Raw genomic sequence first — 20,446 nt, 5'->3', positions numbered from 1 at the left:
ACTTGTAGCAGTGTGATGGTTAGTAGTTGTGTAAGTCCGGTCATTAGCAGTGCTGGCAGTGGCTATGTGTGGTGCAAACTGCAGTGGCTACTTTGCAAGGGTCATGGCGCTAAATGCTTTTTTCTTTTGTTTTTAAACAAATTAAGCACTGCAATGACCTTAAGGGGACCATTACCGGATCGGTCTGCCCGGGGAGAAATGCCCAGAGACTGGCAAACTCCAAGGTTTACCCAGATCATTAGTTGGATGGTCACTGACACAGCTGTGTAGCATTTTATCTTTGTTCCTGGTTTTTACTCTGCTGCAGGTGCCCAACCTGCAATCTTTAACATTCATCCTGTGGTTACCACAGTGCACATTTCCAACTCTGGCTCCTGGACCCACCGCTGGCTGCCAGGTGTCTAGCAATTGGGGCACAGTCGAACCAACCCCCGATAGCCATGGTCTGGCATGTCCATACTTCATCTGCCACCATATGGACCTAAAGCCCTACACCCTTACCCAGCCACCCAAGGCACTAGCTGATTGTTCAAAGGGCACAGCTGCATGCTACCAGGGGTTGGGTGGGCCAAGTTGGAAAAGGGCTGGTCTGGGTGAGCCAAGCTGGAAGAGGGCTGGGTTTGCGGGGTCCTTCAGTGACCCGGTACATGTTATTCTAGGTTTGCTCATTCTTTATCACAAGCACAAAATATTATGTGTTGCACTTCCATGGTACCATGCACCAATTTCTACTTCCATGCAAGTACTGCACCAGGCACACGTGTGAGAGTGCACCCAAATTGGTAATACAGCATCCCACATGTTTTTGCCCACACAATTCTGGCAAGGGAAAACCTGGCACAATTGTGCTGGCAAGCACCATACATTTGGAGTCTGTGCAACGTGACAGCCTACAGTAGTAAGCCACCGTCATTACTCCAGGGTCCAAAACTTGGAATGGTGCAGTAATTGTGCACCTGGTAAATACTGCACCAGGTAGTATAGAGATTTACCATGCAGGGTTGCTCAGAAGTTAGAATGCAGCCATTAGTTTTTCTATCACACGCCTAGTATAGTGCTAAAGCATTATGCACTGGCAGAACCTCTCCAAATGCTCCCTGTGTAGGTACCATACTCTTTCCTTCCTCTTGTTCCACAGGTATTCTGAGCCCTGAGGTGAAGCGCACCCAGGCACACAACATGTTGACTGGTCATCCACTTGACTGTTTGTACAACTAGGTTCATCCGACTCAGTTTCGAGAACTCGGCAGCTCTCCAACGTATCATAGCAGCTTTCAATAAAAGCGATACTATTTTATCGGTGCCTACATCATGCTGGGCAACACTCCACTGTGCTGTGCATAGATCTTGGAGAAGCGTGGCTCAATGGTTAGAGCGGCAGACCCTGATGCAGAGGTCTGTCCTGGGACCAGGGTTCAATTCCCGCCTCGGCGGGTCTTGGGCTCAATTTCCTCGGACCTGATAATTCTCGCCTCGGTGCCTAGTCTAATCATGGGTCCCACTCTGTGACAATGGGCAATAGCTTGCTTAATCTCCACAACGGCCCCAGCAGCGCTTGGATGCCTGGCTTCACCTTGGGGGTGCCCAGGAGTGGGCATCTCACAGGAAAGACAGAAAGGGTTCCACAGCGGTATGAATACAGCGCTACGAGACCTCTGGGTAGAAGGCGCTATGTAAAATACAAACACACAAATACAAACACATCTTGCCCTTGTCTCACACACTGTTGTCATCTGCCCTTTCTACTTCCACTCCATGCTGGTGCAAGGGTGGCAACCTTACAGCCTGTGCCCAAAGCAGCTCTCCACCACCTCACAGGTACACGATAAATGTCCCTTCTCACCAGACACGTTCTAGGACAACATGCAAGCTGGCACCAACAAGCATCAAGAGGGCATGAAAATTGGACTCACCAAGCCAGAGACAACCTGCAGGGCTATGTTGTAGACCTGGCGCTCCGTGAGGTCGAAGGGGATACCGTCTATGGTCATTACATCCTGAAGTGGAAAGAGGAGTGAAAGGAGAGAACGGAGGAAAATGAAATGAGGAAAACAACCCCGAGAATTTCTAAGAACACAAATGATGATTTAAAAAAAACAGTACGACTATATAGTAGGGAAGAAAACATCTAGGATACAAAAAAAAGAGAACCAGTGAGAGGGTGACAAGATAGAAATTTCAGAGAGATAGAATATACAGAAGCAAGGGAGTTAGCAAGGAAGGGGCAATTGCCAGAAATAGACAAGGCAAATGTTAGTCAAAAGTAGAAGAAAAAGTGGAGGGGATATAAAAAAATTGGAGAGAATGAGAGAAAACAAAATCTATGAATGATAGGAGAGCCGAAGTAGGGAGGAAAAGTAAAAGGATATGGGGACAAGAAGAAGATTAAGACACAATCTGTTGGTAAGAAAAGAAGACTAGAGGAAGGCCGAAGAGAAAATAAGGTTAGATGTGATTACAAGCGGCCAAGAATAAAAACAAGGAGTTGGTTGATGGTAAAGAGGCAGGCAAGAAGAGTACATCCACAGAGTGAGAGAGTGTAAGAAAACATGAGACCGGAAACAAGAAAGCGAGGACAAACAGACAGCATCCATATTGTTGAACTTATTCTCTAGAGAGAGTTAAAACTTCGAGAAGTGCCCACAGTTCTGACTTCTAGTAAGAAAGCCAGAGGACTGGATACCAGTCGACTGCTAAACAAATGAGTTATCAAGCATCGTAACCCCAAACTGGTCTGCACTTTGTGTCAAAAAGTGCAACCACAGCAAATACTTTTATCTGTACATGACAGATGCACTATAACTTTGCCTCAACCTAATGACATGGGTACCGAGTCTTTCTTTTTGGTCTATCCTGAGAATTATAACATTTCTCAGAACTCACCCTGCGGCAGGTCCAAAGGAAGGTCAACAGGTCCCGATGGTCAACACCCTCCAGGATGGCATAGACTGGTAACTGGTCTGTGCAGCATCCGATCAGCTGCACAATGTTCTCATGGTGGCCCAACTGGGACTGGAAGGCCATCTGCCCAAGGAAGTCTTTAATCTCTTGCAGACTGGCGGAATCTAACGACAGAGGCAAGACTTTAAGTGGGATAAAAAAAAAATCATGCTCACAAGGTCTACCCTGGAAAAGAGTAGCAGACGCGTTGGCTTACACTACACCTAAGTTCATTTTAATTTGAATAACATTTATGGAGGAGGCACAAACTTTTAAACATCTGCCCTTATAACACTCAACCGTATTTGTGGAAAAACAAGAGCACAACAAGTTACGATTAGATAAATGCATACATAAGGAGAACCTGCCCCATGCACAATATAACAAGCGAGCCAGGGAAAATAAGTTCTAAAAAGCGCGCCTTGGATCAAGCAAGGCTCCTAAAATAAAGTTCTGATGAAGGATCGTGAGGGCAGAAGTCTGAGAGGAGCTCTAGAGAGCACGGTTTCCATACCTCGCAAGGCTTTGATGACGATAGCCCTTGGCCGGGTGGGGTTCTCCTCCACCAACTCTGCCTTGAAGATTGGGCCGTAGCTGCCGTTCTGGATCTGCTCAGCCTGGGCCTGTATCCTGTCCCGGGAGACCTCCAGCTCCTTCAGGGATGGATCTTTGGAGCTCAGGACACTCTGCACCGTGGCCTCGCTCAAGGGGATGTAGGAGTTGCCGTGCACATTGGTCTGCTCCTTCTCTCCTGCTGTAGGGGGCAGAACGGTGGAGGATAAAGAAGACGAGGCTGGTTTGAGATCCATACTCAATCGCAGACTAACTGCATGATCGATGTTCAATATGATGATTACTTGGGAAAACACTATCAAGATCAACAACAGTGTCCCTCATGCATTTATTAAATATATCAATGTAAAAAAATTATGCTATACAATTCTCAAACAGGAGAGAGAAATATTTTGATTATTCAACTTTTGATATACAAGCGCCCTATTCATGTCCCCCACTTCCTTCTAAAAATAGAAATACAAAAATACAAGACATGTGGAGAAAGTAACAAAAAATATGTATATGTTCCATGCTTTAGGACTAAAGGATAGAATATCCTGGTGGTCCAGCCCGGATGATTTTACAAAATAGAGCTTGAATCTCCTCTTTCATACAAATACAGTACCACCCTCCAGAGCTCATATTGGGTTGACGTTTCGGGTTGCAATATTAGCGATTCATGGAGACCATCCTCAGGACTTGGAGGTCAATCAATAGAATTACACCCAACGTGGGAGGGCAAGCTTTCTAGAACCCTTATATGAGAATTATTGGAAGCTAATAGGCATTGGCCATTTATTTACTCCAAGAAATGATCTCTTTACAAATAGGTCAACAAACAGGTCAACTAAAACACACAGCCCCTCTTATTTATGATGAGATATGTATCTATTAGATTAGTGTGACTAGAGAGAATGACCACTTCCAACTTGCAATCTCTGTTGGTGGAATTCAGGCCAATAAAATCCTGCACCATCAAACAGTGTTGGGAACCCAGATATATAGTTCACTGGTGAGTCCCATTGTGGGCCTGGGGGGGTCAAGGGTGGTGTCAGTTGGCATGGCACACCATGAGGAAGACCACGTTAGGGGGGTCAGACTTCTCTTTGTTGAATCAGCGGGCTCGGTTCACAGGGAAAGGACAGGGAGACCCACTCCGACCGTGTCTTGCGATGTCCCTCCTGGTTTGATGAGACCAGGATCAGTATCCACACTTGGGATCTTCAACTCGGGTGCCAGACTCAAATAAAGGGATGCAGGGAGACACCCCCGCTGGAGAGGGATCAGCTCCTGGTTAGTGGTTACCATGGGCTCTAGTCCTGCATGGAGTCTTCAGCACAGCACACCAAGATCAAACAGGGGGTTCCAGGAAGACCCACTCCAGCATTCAGGTCAGCTCCATCCATCTCTCTCCGGGTAGGCGGCTTTTCCAGTCAGTTTTCCCTTCCAGGACACCACAGCTGGGCTTCTCTGTGGGCAGACCTTCCTCCTGCAGGGGTGCCCTCTGCTTCTCTCTCTCAGCAAGCCACATAGGCTGCTTTCCAAGCTGACCCTCAGCTCTCCTCCAGCCTGAGATTGTGGACTTTGCTGTGATGTCCCCTCACCCCTGAGAGACTAGCAGTTAGCGAAACCAGCACTTGGTCTCTAGAGTTTCCCGGATTCTCTGCATCGCGTCCCCCTCTTTGGTCAGTGAGAAATGTTTGATCCATTTGAAGAAGCTTCAGTTTCTCTGCTCTAGTCTTTCTATCCAGGGAATGTGGATTTCAGGAGCTGGTCTGAGGTGGTTCACTCAGTTGGTTATCCCTCCTGTCCAGAGCAGACACAGTCTCTGTTATCAGGTAACAGTCTTTCGGATGTACCATGTTACAACGCATACTATTACAACTACCTACCGTTACAACGCGACCATTACAACGCATACCATTACAACGCATAGCGCTTTGAGGTGCTGGATAGTGGTAAGTATAATTTACTATTCTAACTCCAGTCCCCGTGGACCCTAGGGAAGGTGTTGGATAGTAAATTATACTTATTCCCTATCCTAGAGTGCCCCCCAGCGCAATGCGTTGTAATGGTATGCGTTGTAAAAGTCACGTTGTAATGGTAGTGCGGAGTAAAAGATGCGTTGTAACGGGTGTATACCCAGTCTTTCAACAGGAGTGAGGAGGGATGTATCCAGGGAGAGCACCCCAACCAAGAACACAAGCAGGACTGAAGTCCTTGCAGCTGGCAGCCATCAGCCCTTTGGTGTAGAACCTCTGGGAGAGGCAGAGATAGGCACTGACAGAATGACTCATCCTGCACCTACAATGGCACAGCTGTTTCCAACTCCCCTCTCTCAGTCTCTTAAATCTATCCTAATGGGAGCACCCAAGAAGGAACTATCAGGCTGAAGGGTCACTGCTACATTTCTTTCGTGAGCCCAGTTTCCATCCTACCACGCCCCAATGTCTGGTGCAACACAAAAGATTCTGGAACGCCAGCAACACACCGTGCTCATTCGGGAGGCGTTATTCTCCCTCCATCCGCTGTCAAGCTTTATCAGCAGATGTCCAAATTGGATCAGAATGGTCTCATAACCACAGGCCTGCAAGCCCTAGATTCAGAACACCAGTCCCTTGATACTCCAGATGCCAGCAAAGGAACTCGGTCATGGCAGTTTAGTGGCTATTTAGAGAGTTAGGCTGGCAGGCTTCTGGTTCGCTACCACGGACAGTAAGAATGCATTTCTGTTACTATGGACTCAAAAACATCACGCTGCCACCACTGCGGAGCATCTATGAACCTGTGCATGGATCTCAGCCCCATGTGAAATAAAAGGCAGCTTGGTGCAACCATAGAGTCCTAGAAATGTTCTTTCTCTGCGACCCAAGTGGCCTAGCCATGCAGCTAGAAACCCTTTGAAAAAGTACCGAGTAAGGTGGGGCGGAGCAGTTTTGTTATTTGCCTTACTGGTCAGATAAAAGACCATCTGCTTATTGGCAGGCATTGTTGGTGACGAAAGCATGACACAATCAGAGTGGTAAATGCGTAGGGTCATTTTTAATCTCCAAATAGCTTGAGCAGACAGGAATCTGGGGAAAAAGTAGATTAGAGGGTGCAATTTGCTTATGAAAGAGGAAAATCATGGGAGAATTTTTTGGGCAACAACTTAACCCAACATTTGTGATTCTGGCGGAAAAGTAGCTTCTAAGTTCGGTTCACAAAGAGAAGCAGCTACCATCGATAACATGAATGTATTTGTAAGTACAATATAACAAGCATTTCCTTCGAAGAGAAGGTCTCATTGATTTGGAGGCACACACCTGTGTCAATACTGGGGCAAGTCCCCTTTCAAGAGCAGAACTGTCACATACTACACAGACGAGTGTGAGCATCTACTGTTGATGGACAGAGCGGTACAATGCTTTCTTTTACACCAGTGATGTCCCCACTTCACAATTTTTTTCAAAAAGTTCCTGTTTAAGTCAGTCTTTACTTCTGCAAAGTTTTTAACAGATTCAAAGACAATATTTACTGCACTGCCAGACAATTTGTACTCTAATCAACACCCATCTAAGTTGGATAGTGTACGCAGATTACTTGCCAGGAAATCTACAACCTAGGCTTTATATTTTTTGAAAATTAAGCTTCTGTAAAATACATGGGGTTTGTCGCAAAGTTCATGATGCAGGAAACCGTGAACCTTCTCAACTGTGCGAAGTTTGCAGATATTGTTTGTAAAAAAAAACGTTAGGCACCCACACGGCTTACCTGCTTCCGCTATCTCCTGGTCCTTGGACTTCATACTTCGGTAGCGCAGGCAGAGGACGATGATCAACATGATCAGGAAACCCCCAACCAGGAGCACGGGCACTATGATCACCTCGTACTGGTACTCACGCACAACTGCAGCGGAGAGAAGGCAGAGCGGAAAAGAGACCGAATTAAATGGATGTTCAAACATATCCCCTACCATAGCATGGTAGGTTGACCTGGCCGAGCACCTCGCTAGTGCGGGGGCTCTGAGCTCGACTAGTGCTAGGACCAACTATAACATGTAACCTCATTGGTAGATAAACAAATAGCATCGACTAGACTTCAAAATTACATATTGTTTAAGAATCCAACTATGTATCCAGCTATAATTATGAATGCTTTTAGAAAAACTATCTATACTACTTTCAAGAGATTATGCCTATTGTGAAGATTAATAATACATTTAGAATACCATTTACACTGCGCACAGAGAAGGAGTGAGATGGGTAATAAAGAAACAGAAGAACACTGAAAAGGATACAAGCAGGGTCAGGAAGAGATAACTAATAAAAGGTGATAAGATAAGCAATCTGGAGAAGGGAGATCTCCCATAACTGCAGAAACTGACATGTCAAATCTTGGACAGATGTGAGAGAATTGGAAGTCAATAAAAAACATTTTTTTAAAAGAACTAGAGAAAAAAAGATTATAGCAAAAACTCAAAGTGACAAGTGAGGCAGAGGGAGTGGATAAGAGTGGACAGAGTGTGGATGAAGGGAAGACTCTATAGAGTGAACAACCAATGACCGGAGACGACCGAGGATGACCGAGGATGAAAAGCAAAGAAAAGCAGACTAGAGAAAGGGTGAAAAATAGAACATGAAGAAAGAAGTCGGGTAGGAAAAAGGAAAGTGAGGAAGAAGAAAGAAGAGCAGATCAAGAAAGAGTTAAAGTTAGCGAGACTCAGATAGCAAGGAGGGTACTTACGGACGGGACTAAGCATTGATATATTGATAAACTTTAAGCAGGTGAAAACATGGCCAACATAGGAGGATCCTACAGACACTGGATCTAATGGATCAGCAAATAGATACAACTGAAAGAAAACTGAGTGCAAGCAGAATCAGGCAGCTGTCATTAGAAATAGGGAGAGGGGGCACCAGGCATTAAAAGCCATCAAAGCTGGGACAGTCTGCTTCCTTGACATGTGTGTCTGCTGATAGATTGTGGACAACAGAATCAGACGGTGGCCTCGCCAGGTGTATCAGGTTTATACTCACTGCAGAGCGTGTCGTTGGTAGCACAGGCCAGCAGTGAGCGGCTTGGCGCCACTGGTTCCCCATCCATGGCTCCCTAACTCGGCAGGCCTCGCAGATCTATGGAGAGAAGATATAAACTGGTTAAAACCAAGACTCTAAAATTAAATCAATGCAGGCCTCTCATCTGGGCTCATGCACAGGTCAGCTGCACACCTGTGATACAAGCTACGTACTGGCTGCAACCTACCACCGTCAACCAGAAATTACATGGGAAGGGCCTACACAGGTTTCGCGAGCTGGCTGCAAGACATCACCAGATGTAGCGTCTCCTTGGGACCCGCACACGGGATTAGCCTTATTGAATTCAGTGCGACAAGAGAGTGGAGGAAATCCACATGGAATGCGCACCAGGCTTAAGCTTTGTGGCTGCTGTCACTGGAGGAAACGTAGGGTAGTTTAGGAGGGACTCCTGTATTCCTTTGTTTTACAGCTTTTTCAGTAATAATAATGCGGTATCCCTTCATTTTAACACATTGCCAGTACGGGACATGTGGTCGGGGTAGATTGGGTAAGTAGTAGGACTGAAGGGGCTCTAGTTGGAAGGATAGATAGTGACATTTACGTATTCTTGTATCTTGGCCCTTTCAATCCTATATAAGGGTCGATTCCAGTCGCAATAGGCAGAAGTAGTCTAATGTAAAGGGCTATCCGGCCCTAAACGGAGATGCCCTGTCCTGAACCAGGATCAGCCTTGGTGGAACAGCTGATATGTGATGCCTGCAGGAGGTGTGTGATGCAGCTCCGGTGGCCGTCTTGCAGGACTTCCATTGGTGTGCCTGTGACTGACCATGGAAGCCGCTCTATCCCATAATTGCATAGGCTTGGATATCCTTCGGAGGAGGAAGCATTCAAAGTGAACGGCTTTATTCAACACAAGAAAGCGTTCCACGAGTTATAGAAGTTTATCACTTCTTTCTTCGTGTTCGTAAAATGCTTAATATCAATAAAAAGGGCAGTTGCCCCAGATAGCCAAATTGATCCATGCAAAAGATCTAGGCTGATTAAACTTCTGTAGTGTCCTTAGTAAAGAGATCAGGCAGTAGACATGCAAGTACAAGCACCGCCTACTTATGGAGTCCGAGATACATGAACAAGACATACTTTGCAACAGAAAGACACAGCATCCATGCTAAGGCTGCTTCAGGTTCTGGCTTAACTGCCAGGCAACAAAGTCCGAGGGTCTGGCAGGCTCTCCGAAATAGAACAAAAGCACAACCAGTACAAGGAAATCACTCCGACTGAAACATGGAGGGAGCCCTATTTAAGAAGACAGAATCCCATCACCCACCGAAGTGGCATGCTTCATCATCTGGGATCTCCTCTTGGTTGCAAACCCCAGTGCAACCAAGGGCTACAACCCCCTCACTGTGAGGGAGGAGCTCAGGGATGGTTTGGTAGATCAGATTGTTGGAGCTCCTAAAAGCCGTTTAGATGGGGAGCAATTGCAGTGCTAGGAATAATGTGAAAAAAGTGAGTTTAAAACTGGCTAGTGTATCGTTCTAATTACACTTTATTATTTTCATCACATAGTACCTGAAGTAGTAATTGTCATCTAGGTCCTGAAAAAGGCCGCGATCATTGTTTGATCGACCCTTGACCCTGCTCTCAGGCAGGTCGCTCCCCACGCCGCACAGCACCACCTGAGTGTCGCTGTCCCTGAGCCCGCTGCTGCCGCTGTTGTAGGTTCAAGGCTGCTGCTATTGCGCTCGCTCTGCCCCTTTTGTACTGTTGCTCTGTTATTGTGCCCTTTGCCTTTTGGTTCCCCCTGATAGCTCTGCCGTAATTGTGCTGTCTGATTTAGCTTTTTAGGTTTGTATTTTCGCCCTTTTTTCTTTCATTTTGTACTGTAGTTCTGATATTGTGCCCTTTGCCTTCTGTTTTCCCCCACTCGCTCTACCCGCTAGTTTTTCCCCACTGCTGCGTCCCCTGCTTCCCCGCTCCCGCCTCCCAGCTACTCCTCCCTCCCACCTCCCCTTATATGGCGGCAGCTGCGCGGCCTCGCAACAAGCCCATCTGCACCCAGCACCAGACCCCCTGGCCCCCGCGAACGCCATGACACCAGAAGCAGCTACAACGCCAACACCCTTTACGCACTCAACGCCGGACGACCGCACTCCTGCTTCCTGGCCACCCCGAAGCGCACCAAAGGATCCTTCTACTGCTAGAGCTGCAGCTTCACTAGTCTCTGAGCCACCAAACCGCCCACCAGGACAGCACGCAACCACCTCAGATGCATACTAATGAACACCCGCTCCACACGCACACACGCCATCGAACTCTGGGACCTGCTAGACACATCCCCCCCGGACGTCAGCCTTCTTGACAGAGACTTGGATGAACGACTCCTCGGCACCCGACATCGCCATAGCCATCCTGGATAGCTACAAGATCCCCCGCAGAGACCGCACCAACGGAGTAGGATGTAGAATCACCATCATCCACAAGTCCACCCTCAAGGTCTTGACCAACTCGGACGACACCCTCAGCATCACCGAACACCTGCACTTCCAGATCCACACTGATCCCAATACCACCCTCAGAGGAACTCTGATATACAGACCCCTCGGACTCAGTTCAGCGACTCCATCACCGAATTAGTCAGCACGCATGCCCTCTCCTCCACGGACTACAACCTCCTCAGAGACCTGAACTTCCACCCCGAAAACAACACCACCACCAACTCCACCACCCTGATCGACAACCTAGGACTCAAGACAGCTTGTCACAACTCCCACCCACTCCGCCGGAGTTGACCTGCTACCTGGAGGGGAACAACATCCTGGACAAGTCCCACTCCAGGTTCCGCAGCAACCACAGCACCGAAACTGCCCTCATCGCCTCCACAGATGACATCAGGGCCCTGCTGGACAGCGGCGAAACCGTGGCCCTCATCCTCCCGGACCTATCAGCTAACTTCGACACGGTCTGTTACCGCACCCTACGCACACACCTCCACAACGCAGGGATTGGAGACAATGCTCTGGAATAGACCACCTTCCTCTCCGGCAGAACCCAGAGCATCCGCCTACCCCATTTCCACTCCAAAGCCTCCAAGATCATCTCCAGCGTACCCAAAGGATTATCCCTCAGCCCGACTTTGTTCAACATCTACATGGCCCAGCTTGCCCACTTCGCCAGACTGCATGACCTCAACATCATCTCTTACGCCGACAACACACAGCCAATCCTCTCCCTCCCCAAGGACCCCCTCACCGCCAAAACCAACCTCCACGAATGAATGAAAGCTGTTGCAGAGTGGATGAAGAACAGCCATCTGAAACTGAACTTGGACAAGACGGAGGTCCTCATCCTCTGCTCCTCACCCTCAGCCTGGGACGACTCCTGGTGTCCGACTGCCCTAGGAGCAGCACCGACCACGCACACAACCTGGGGTTCACCCTCGACTCAACTCTCTCCATGACGATGCAAATCAATGCAGTCTCATCCTCCTGCTTCAACATGCGCCGCATGATCTACAGGTGGATCTCCACCGACACAAGAAGAACAGTCACCCAGGCACTCGTCAGCAGCAGGCTGGACTACGGAAACACCCTCTACCAGGGAGCCTCACTCAAACTGCTGAAACTAATGCAACACATACAGAATGCCTCTGCCAGCCTGATCCTCGACATCCCGCGACACAGCCACATCACACCCCACCTAAGAGACCTGCACTGGGTGCCCGTCAACAAGAGGATCACCTTCAAACTCCTCACCCACGCACACAAGGCGCTCCACGACACCGGACCAGCATACCTCAACAAACGACTCACCTTCTACACCCCGAACCGCCAGCTCCGCTCCACCGACCGCTCCATTACTACCGTCCCCCGCATCTGAAGAGCGACATCCGGCAGCAAATCGTTCTACCTCGCCGCCAAAACCTGGAACACCCTCCCCATCCTCCTACGGCAGACCAAAGACCTACTAACCTTCGGGAGGCTGCTCAAGACCTGGCTGTTCGAGCAGTACCAGCAACCCCCCCCCCACCCCACCCCCCAGCGCCGTGAGCCCCTCACAGGTAAGTAGTGCCCGCTACAAATTTCCTGATTGATTGAACATGCCCGACACATTTAGACCCTTTTGTGTAGACCTGCTCGCTAGATAATTCTTTCCAGACCACGCTTGCACTGTTGTCTTTTAACATTGACAACAAGAGTCAATCATTAAAAATAAAAAATAAATTCTCTTGGTAGCCAATTTTAAACTCACTTTTTTCACATTATTCCTTGCACTGCAATTGCTCCCCATCTAAACGGATTTTAGGAGCTCCAACAATCTGATCTACCAAACCATCCCTGAGCTCCTCCCTTGCAGTGAGGGGGGTGTAGCCCTTGGTTGCACTAAGGTTTGCAACCAAGAGGAGATCCCAGATGATGAAGCATGCCACTTCGGTGGGTGATGGGACCTCTTACATAGGACTCCCTCCATGTTTTAGTAGGAGTCATTTACTTGCACGGATTGTGCTTTTGTTCTCCTTTCGGAGAGCCTGCCAGACCCGCAGACTTTGTTGTTAGAATGGGGATTCTGTTCGCGCTGGTCTATAAATATTTCCCAGAAACCCCTTATTTACCTTAGTGTTTTGTTTTTTTAACTGCCAGGCAGACAGGAGCAAACCAGTGCTTAGTACAAGCCGGTGTTTGGTGGGGTTCAGCACCAGCACTTAATTCTCAACACCAGCACTTATGAGACCTCCATATGGTGCAGCCATTTATCTATTTTGAAGTGCGCAAACCGTGTGTTTAATAATAATAGAGATAGGTGGGGTACAAAAGTAGGTAGGGAGATGAAAGGTAGTGAAATAAGGTAGAGACTGAGTTAAAGAGAAGACAGAGCACAATAGAGAAGTGAGTGAAAAGAGAACGTGGAGGTGAAACGAGATGAGGATGAGAGAGATATGAATTAGACAGGAAGAGAGAAACAGTACTAGAAAAGTAAAGAAGAGGGGAGGGGAGGTGGAGATTGACAAGGACGATGGAATAGAGACTCGTGGGGGTGTGAGATGCAGTAGAGACAAGTGTAATGAGAGAGCGGAGTGTTCAGCTAGGGAGAGAAAACTAAGATCGAGAGACAGGGAGAACGTACACAGAGATTTAGCAAAAGAGAGACCATTGAAGAGAGATGGGTGAGGTGGAAGACACAAGGTGGTGACGTAGGGAGAGAGACTGGAGACAAAGACTTCTTGTAATTTGATTGCTACCAACTGCCTGAGAAGGTGAGGGCTGTGGTGGGGCAGGACAGACCTACTGACCTGTCAAAATAAGCCAATTTGTATACACACCATTATTACAACAGGATTCACTTTACCAGAGGGTCCACCAAGCTCAAATGAAACCATCAATTTTAAAAACAGCATTACTAGAGCAGGATTTAGGATGGTCCTATCCCTTTACAATTGGGCACCTCTGGAGTTAAAAGGCTGCGAGCAATCGCCCACTTTGACCATGCTTTGAAACGGCTCTGATGAAACCAAGTGCAGTTTTCTAGTTGCAGGATGAAGGGGCAGCCCCTCAAAGTGTCTCTCCAGAGCAGTTCATTTTTGCACAGCTAAGCTTTGTTCTTGGGGCTTTTTTTTAAGTTCTAATGGTAGACGGGTAGACTCGAGTCTATATTCTTCCCTGCCATGCCAGCTTAGAGGCTTTTTTTTTTATGCTGATAGTCGGGGGTACCTGCCCCGAGTAAAGCAGTTGGAAACAAACAGATCTAAGCCGAGAACTGTTTTTTTATCGGTACCTGCTGCCTACCGTGCACTGGGGATTCTTGGAGTACAACTCCAATGGGGGTTTGACTATTAAAAGAAAGATCGGAGTAAAGGATTACCCACCAATCTGTGTCCACGTTGTTTGCCACGTACCGCGCACAAAGGGCCAGTGGTCGTGATCCCCATGTGGGATATTTTAACCTACACCGGCAACTCACGAATTTGTGGTGGCTATTATTTAACAGCGACAGATTGTATTCAACTCTGCAGTTCTGGCATACTTCCTGATATGAGATAGCGACGGTTGACCAGTATCCAGTGACCGTTAGACATGATATTGAGCTTTTTATCTGCTTGCAGGTACTGATGATTTAGAGCACCCGGTGGCAGTTTTTTCTGGAGACTTTTTGTATTCCCAGAATTTACAGATGTTTACTGGGATTGGGACTTTTATGTGTAAAAGATTTTCCTGAAGAAGGCGTTGGCCATAAATAAGCGCCCGCCGAAACGCGTCGATGCTCTTTGAAGAAAACTGTGTAAAATCCGGGGTGACAATGGTTTCAAATTTCATCATTTTCTACAAATCACTTATAGCTGTTACAACTGATGCACGTATGATTTGCCGGCTTTCTTTTGGAAATAGGATTTCGTTTTTCCTTCTGATGTTCCCGAGTATTTATATGTATAAATGAGTTTTGTACACAAATGTGTTTTTAGATTATATTGTGTTACAGACTACATGGTCTGATTTTGATGATTTAGTCCATGTCAGTAATTTTAATGTATCAGGATATGTATAGTGCTTTTTTTAATGAACACATTTGTATTTTTCTAGATTTGTATTCTTCTAGATTGTTCTTTTTGACTGCATCCCCTGTGTCTAGTGACTTCGTACTGGTGAAGAGCAGATTTGTGTATGAACTGCGTATGACTGATGTGAGAAGTGTATCAATCCAAAGGGGCCCTCCCTTTTTTGCGACTGAGTTTAGAGATTAAATCATGTTATCTAGAAAGGACAAGATGGCAGATTAATCTAATTTCCAAGAATTGGGTGACAAATTCTAGATCGTTTGCTCTAGCCTGAATTCTATAGAGACAGCTTCCTAGCCGTCTAGATCTTCAAATTTTCATTTAGAAGACAAAACGGTGCGGAAGTCAAATTCTCAGGAATAATGAGCCAGAAAGCAGGGATACACAGCAGGGCCCTGCCTACGACTGAAATATTCTCCAAAAAAGTGGAGATTCCCAGAGAGAACTGTTGCAAGCTCAGACGTCAAACAAATACGGTTTGATTTAAATGCAACCACCAGCATCATTATCATGAAGATCTCACTTGTAAATTGTTACCGCTCTTGGAATAAAAGGGAGAAGAGGAAAGCTCTGGAGCAATGCCCCTTACCCTGAAGGAGAAGCACATCTCCACGCAAAACTTAAACCCGTCTCTATCGAGAAACACACTCAGGATATTGGTAGATCGTATCTGCTACCAACAGATTCATCGGTTTGATAGACCCACTTCAGGAAGATGGCTTGAGCTGCTTGGTTGAATAAGATCAATCTATGAGATGAGTTGATCGCAGCCTGCTCAAGCTCTCCATTGCAGGGTCCAGGTCTTTGGCTAAATGGGCGTCATGCATGGGGATGTAATTGTTTCCACCTAGGACCATGGGATAAATGCCAGGTCACACACGCGGTACGAGTGGGTACCATCCCCCCTCACCACGTACTGATGCAGAACATAGTAGCCGAGTTGACCGTATAGATTAGCCCTTGCAGTCTTGCACAGATGCTTGGAAGGCCTTCAAATTTTCAAAGAGCAATTTTAGTAACAGACGTTTTCATATGCAGATAATCATCCTGCTAAGATCATCTTTCAAAATTTCACACATTTAAAATCAGGAGCTTGTTGCCAGAGACACCTCTGGATCCAGACGAATGAGGAGGATCCTTCCAGAAGGTCAAAATTCAACAATCACCAAGTTACTTTCCTTTTACGGTGAAAGGGTTGCATTTCCCGGCACAACAGAGGGAAGTTCTCTTGACTAGATTTGTTAGGGTTATTTGCATGGTACCATTGAGCAATCAAGTCACGGGCCCGCCAAGGGATATAGAGACATGAGACCTAACAGTCTCTGAAATCACCACCCAACCAGTTATTTTTTCTAAGGAGATTATTGGATTGGTGGTTGCAATGCCAAAACATGATCTTGGGGAGGAGAATATGTTTTCTCTCATGATGTTTCAGAATCGATCCACTAAAGTGAAGTTGTTGAGTAGGTTCCAGTTCCGGTCACAAACGCTTCTTGTACTTGAACATTGAAAAGACTTTGGGGGATAAGGAGCTCATCATCGAATTATCCAGACAAAGCAAAATCCGCATTTTATGCTGTCTCGGCCATTCTACAAAACAGCATCTGCCATGACTTTGTTGAAAACAATGGAAGCCAAGCTGACACCAAACGGTAAGGCTCCATATTAAAACACTCTGCCCCCGCCAGAAACCAAAGGTATTGTTGACGAAGATGTGAATGTCGATCATATCTAAAACTGGCGTTAACCATTGTGGACTCCTTACCTGAAGAGCAGCAGGATCTGGGAATGGTTAACCTTCGTTAAGCATCTTAGTGGGAGAAACGTATTGAAACAGCGAAGGCCTAACACTGAGCGCAAGACCATATTGCACTCCCCAAACCCAACATCAAAAGAGCATCCATAAAAATTCCATGTGCTTGTGGAGGGTTTTGTAAAATCCAGTGAATGAGCCGCTGGGAAACACTGGCCAACTAGTAATTTGTGTTGTTTGACTATGGTGACGATTTTCCTCACCAACTAACTGAGGGTCAGCTTATTTTTTTGCATATGTGGAATTTGAGGAGACAAAGAGGAAAAAGAGTGCGATAGGAAACCATTGGTCGCGAGGAAGCAATCCTTTGAGAATCGGAACCCATTGGTCGCGAGGAAGCAATCCTTTGAGAATCCCTCCTGGAAGTCGCAGCAGATTTGGTTTTCGATTCAAATTTCAAATGCTTGAAAAAACAATAGGTTTCTGTTTTTTTTGTCAAATAATAATCTAAAGAAACTTTGCAGTGACTATCCAGCCTTGAGCTTCGCATGAATGTGATCCGCTGAGGGATGGAGAAAGGCCTTGAAATGGAAGGATAAACCCAGCACGCTGGCTGGAGCTTATTGAGTGAGGCTACAAGACTTCCGATAACCTGAGTGGACGAGCCAGGTACCGCGCCTGCTGCTGCATGATCCTTCTGGGTAACATTACCTATTTGAACAGTATTTTCTTGTACGTTAGTCCTACGACTTGTGGACCATGGGGGTGATCCAACACCCAAGCCTCAAAGTCCAAGTAATTTAGCCAGGTTAATGGCCAAGAGATGTTCTGATAAGGGCACCCTTGGAGCAATGGACCCCACATGTACACCGACAAATCTTTTTTTTAAAAAATACATATTCATTATTATAAGGAGTACAAAAATAGCAACCAAACAAGGAAATCAATGGAAATCTCAACTTAAGCACCAAAAAGACACAAAGTGTAGCCAAAGAAAAAGACAACATTCGACACAGTTGGGGAGGACGTGGCAACGACGTTTCCAAGCTTTAATAATTTGATCGAAACAATTCCTATACTTTTTTTTTTAACTGCTCCTGCACGCTTGACCTGCAGCAGGTTGAAAAGGGAGCAGAGTGGACTCCTCTACCATGAGGTTAGAGAAGGGAGAAGAAGCTAAACAAGTTCTCCCCCAGAGTGCCTACTAATGGGGAAAAGGTAAATGTGTATGATTGGTTAATCAGTAAATCTAGAGGATGCTTGGGAGTTAACATAGGCAAAAACAACAGTTGATGGACAGAATGCAGAACAATGTCATACATTCACCCCAGTACAGAGATCTGGGCCTAAATCCACAGTTTTTTGCTCACCACACCACCCCAGTTCCGACATGGCCATATGCAAATCAGCCTTGACCCTGTGCGTCATGGGAACAGTCCAGCTCGAACTGCCAAGGCATGTCTTCCCCGGACCGGAATCAAGCATCCTAGGACCAGTTTCTGGCTATCAGCCGTCTTCAGCCAGGATAGCTTGACTCCAGTGGCGTGGAGAGCATGGGACTCACGTCTGAGCATACCCGTCCCACTCGGGGTGACAAATGCAAAAACAACAGTTTGTACCGCTTTGTTCGCCATGAGTTGGCAGGGTATGCTCAGACGTGAATCCCTTACTCACTTTGCCACTGGATTCAAGCAAGCCTGGCTGAAGACGGCTGTAATGCCAGAAACCGGTCCTAGGAAGCTTGAATCCGATCCAGGGAAGGCATGGCTTGGTATTTCGTGCTGGACTGTTCCCATGAGGCACAGGGTCAAGGCTGATTTGCATATGGCCATGTCGGAACTGGGGTGGTGTGGTGAGCAAAAAACTGTGGATTTAGGCCCAGATCTCTGTACTGGGGTGAATGTATGACATTGTTCTGCATTCTGTCCATCAACTGTTGTTTTTGCCTATGTTAACTCCCAAGCACAGGGTCAGACTTATTTGCATATGGCCATGTCTGAACTGGGGTGGCAGAGTGGGCTAAAGAACGGTGATGGATTAAACCCAGATCTGTTGACTGATTGTGAGTGTTTCATTGGTTCAGATGCTCCGTCCATCACCACCCCCTTTTGTACCGCTTTGTTCGCCATAAGTTGGCAGGGTATGCTCAGATGTGAGTCCCTTGCTCACTTTGCCACTGGATTCAAGCAAACCTGGCTGAAGATGGCTGAAATGCCAGAAACCGATCCTCTGAAGTTCGTTTCCGGTCCAGGGAAGGCATGGCTTGGCAGTTCGGGCTGGACTGTTCTCATGAGGCACTGGGTCAGACTGATTTGCATACGGCCATGTCTGAACTGGGGTGGTAGAGTGGGCTAAAGAACGGTGATGGATTAAACCCAGATCTGTTGACTGGGTGTGAGTGTTTGATTGGTTCAGATGCTCCGTCCATCACCACCCTCTTTTGTACTAGGAGTTAACATAGGGCTTAATTGATAGATTTTGAAATTTGTACTTTTTTTGATAAAGTAGTTTTATTAACATTTTGTCACTATGGAAACAACTATCAATGTGTACTTTGAAAAGAAACTTAACAAAAAAGGTGTGCACCAGGTACAATCAAAATATTACTAAAAAACATAAGTTCTGATAGCACGGTAAACATTTAAACTAAATATTTTCGCACATTTTGCGACAACCTATTTACACTGTTTGCACCCTATCTTATAATGTTGCAAATATATATTTAAACTAATGACTTGTTTATCCACAGTACTGCCTGTCACAATGCACGTCATTGTTTTCCCCAGGGCCCTGACCTGGATACAAATCCGTGACGGCCCAAGTTACACCCACAAACAGCTGAAGTGTTCGCTTCAAACAGACAAAACGTCCTACCAGAAAAATGCATTTCTCAAAAAGAAATTTAAGTTGCACTTATTGTTGGTTATATTTTATATGCAGTTACCTGTAAGTGAAAAGCCAATAGTAATAGACTATTTTCTTCATCCTTCTGAGCCCACCCACCACTCGCTGACCACGCTGCCACTGTAGTAAGGATCACACTCCCAATCTTTTCTTTATGCACTTTTACCGCGGTGACATGGAGCAGCAACATCACGCGCGCACCCGCGATATACATAGGCGAGGTCTGCCCTCAAGTGGTAAAAAGTGGAAACTGCAACTACAGAGGACATCTAAGGATACATTTAGCTTTAGAAGGATCACACTGTGAGCGCAGACACATGAACAGAGACGTTCATTAGGAAGGGGTTATGAGTCCCAGCATGCATTTTTGAGAGTCAATTCCAAATCCGCTTATGCTCAATTAAGTCATTTTAAAAGATGGGATGGATATAGGATGGATATTCAGCTTGTCGAATCTCCTTACTGCGTTTTACTGTATTTCAGTTACATACCACTTTACCCCTTCCTGGAGTGCGCCACGACTGCTCTGTACTTGCATTTTTGAAGAGAGAAGTTTACAAAATGAATAACTCCATCATCCAAATGGAATGAAAAAGTCTTAAGACCTAAAACACTAATATTAAACAACAGCACCAACCACGAGTACTGCCCAGTAACCCACCATTAGATTTAACATCAAATCCAGGCTTTACCACTTTGGCTAAATATGCTGGAAATAAACTGTGA

The 20,446-nt window shown here is 46.4% G+C and overlaps 1 protein-coding gene across 3 annotated transcripts in view; it reads right to left on the bottom strand.

The window, feature by feature from the left end:
- Nucleotides 1-20,446, bottom strand: part of STYK1 (STY kinase 1) — an 83,501-nt gene that overhangs the window by 11,130 nt on the left and 51,925 nt on the right. For all 3 annotated transcript variants that reach the window (XM_086933003.1, XM_086933005.1, XM_086933004.1), the window contains exons 2-6: nt 8,514-8,609; nt 7,249-7,383; nt 3,455-3,694; nt 2,884-3,065; nt 1,914-1,997 (exon numbers count right to left, since the gene is read on the bottom strand). In XM_086933003.1, coding sequence (XP_086789129.1) covers nt 1,914-1,997; nt 2,884-3,065; nt 3,455-3,694; nt 7,249-7,383; nt 8,514-8,580 — 708 coding nt within the window. In that variant the 5' untranslated portion in view covers nt 8,581-8,609. The remainder of the gene's footprint in view (nt 1-1,913; nt 1,998-2,883; nt 3,066-3,454; nt 3,695-7,248; nt 7,384-8,513; nt 8,610-20,446) is intronic.

This window comes from Lissotriton vulgaris, chromosome 7, assembly GCF_964263255.1.
Source record: "Lissotriton vulgaris chromosome 7, aLisVul1.2, whole genome shotgun sequence".
Taxonomy (NCBI): Eukaryota; Metazoa; Chordata; class Amphibia; order Caudata; family Salamandridae; genus Lissotriton; species Lissotriton vulgaris.
This window is presented reverse-complemented; position numbering and strand designations above follow the sequence as displayed.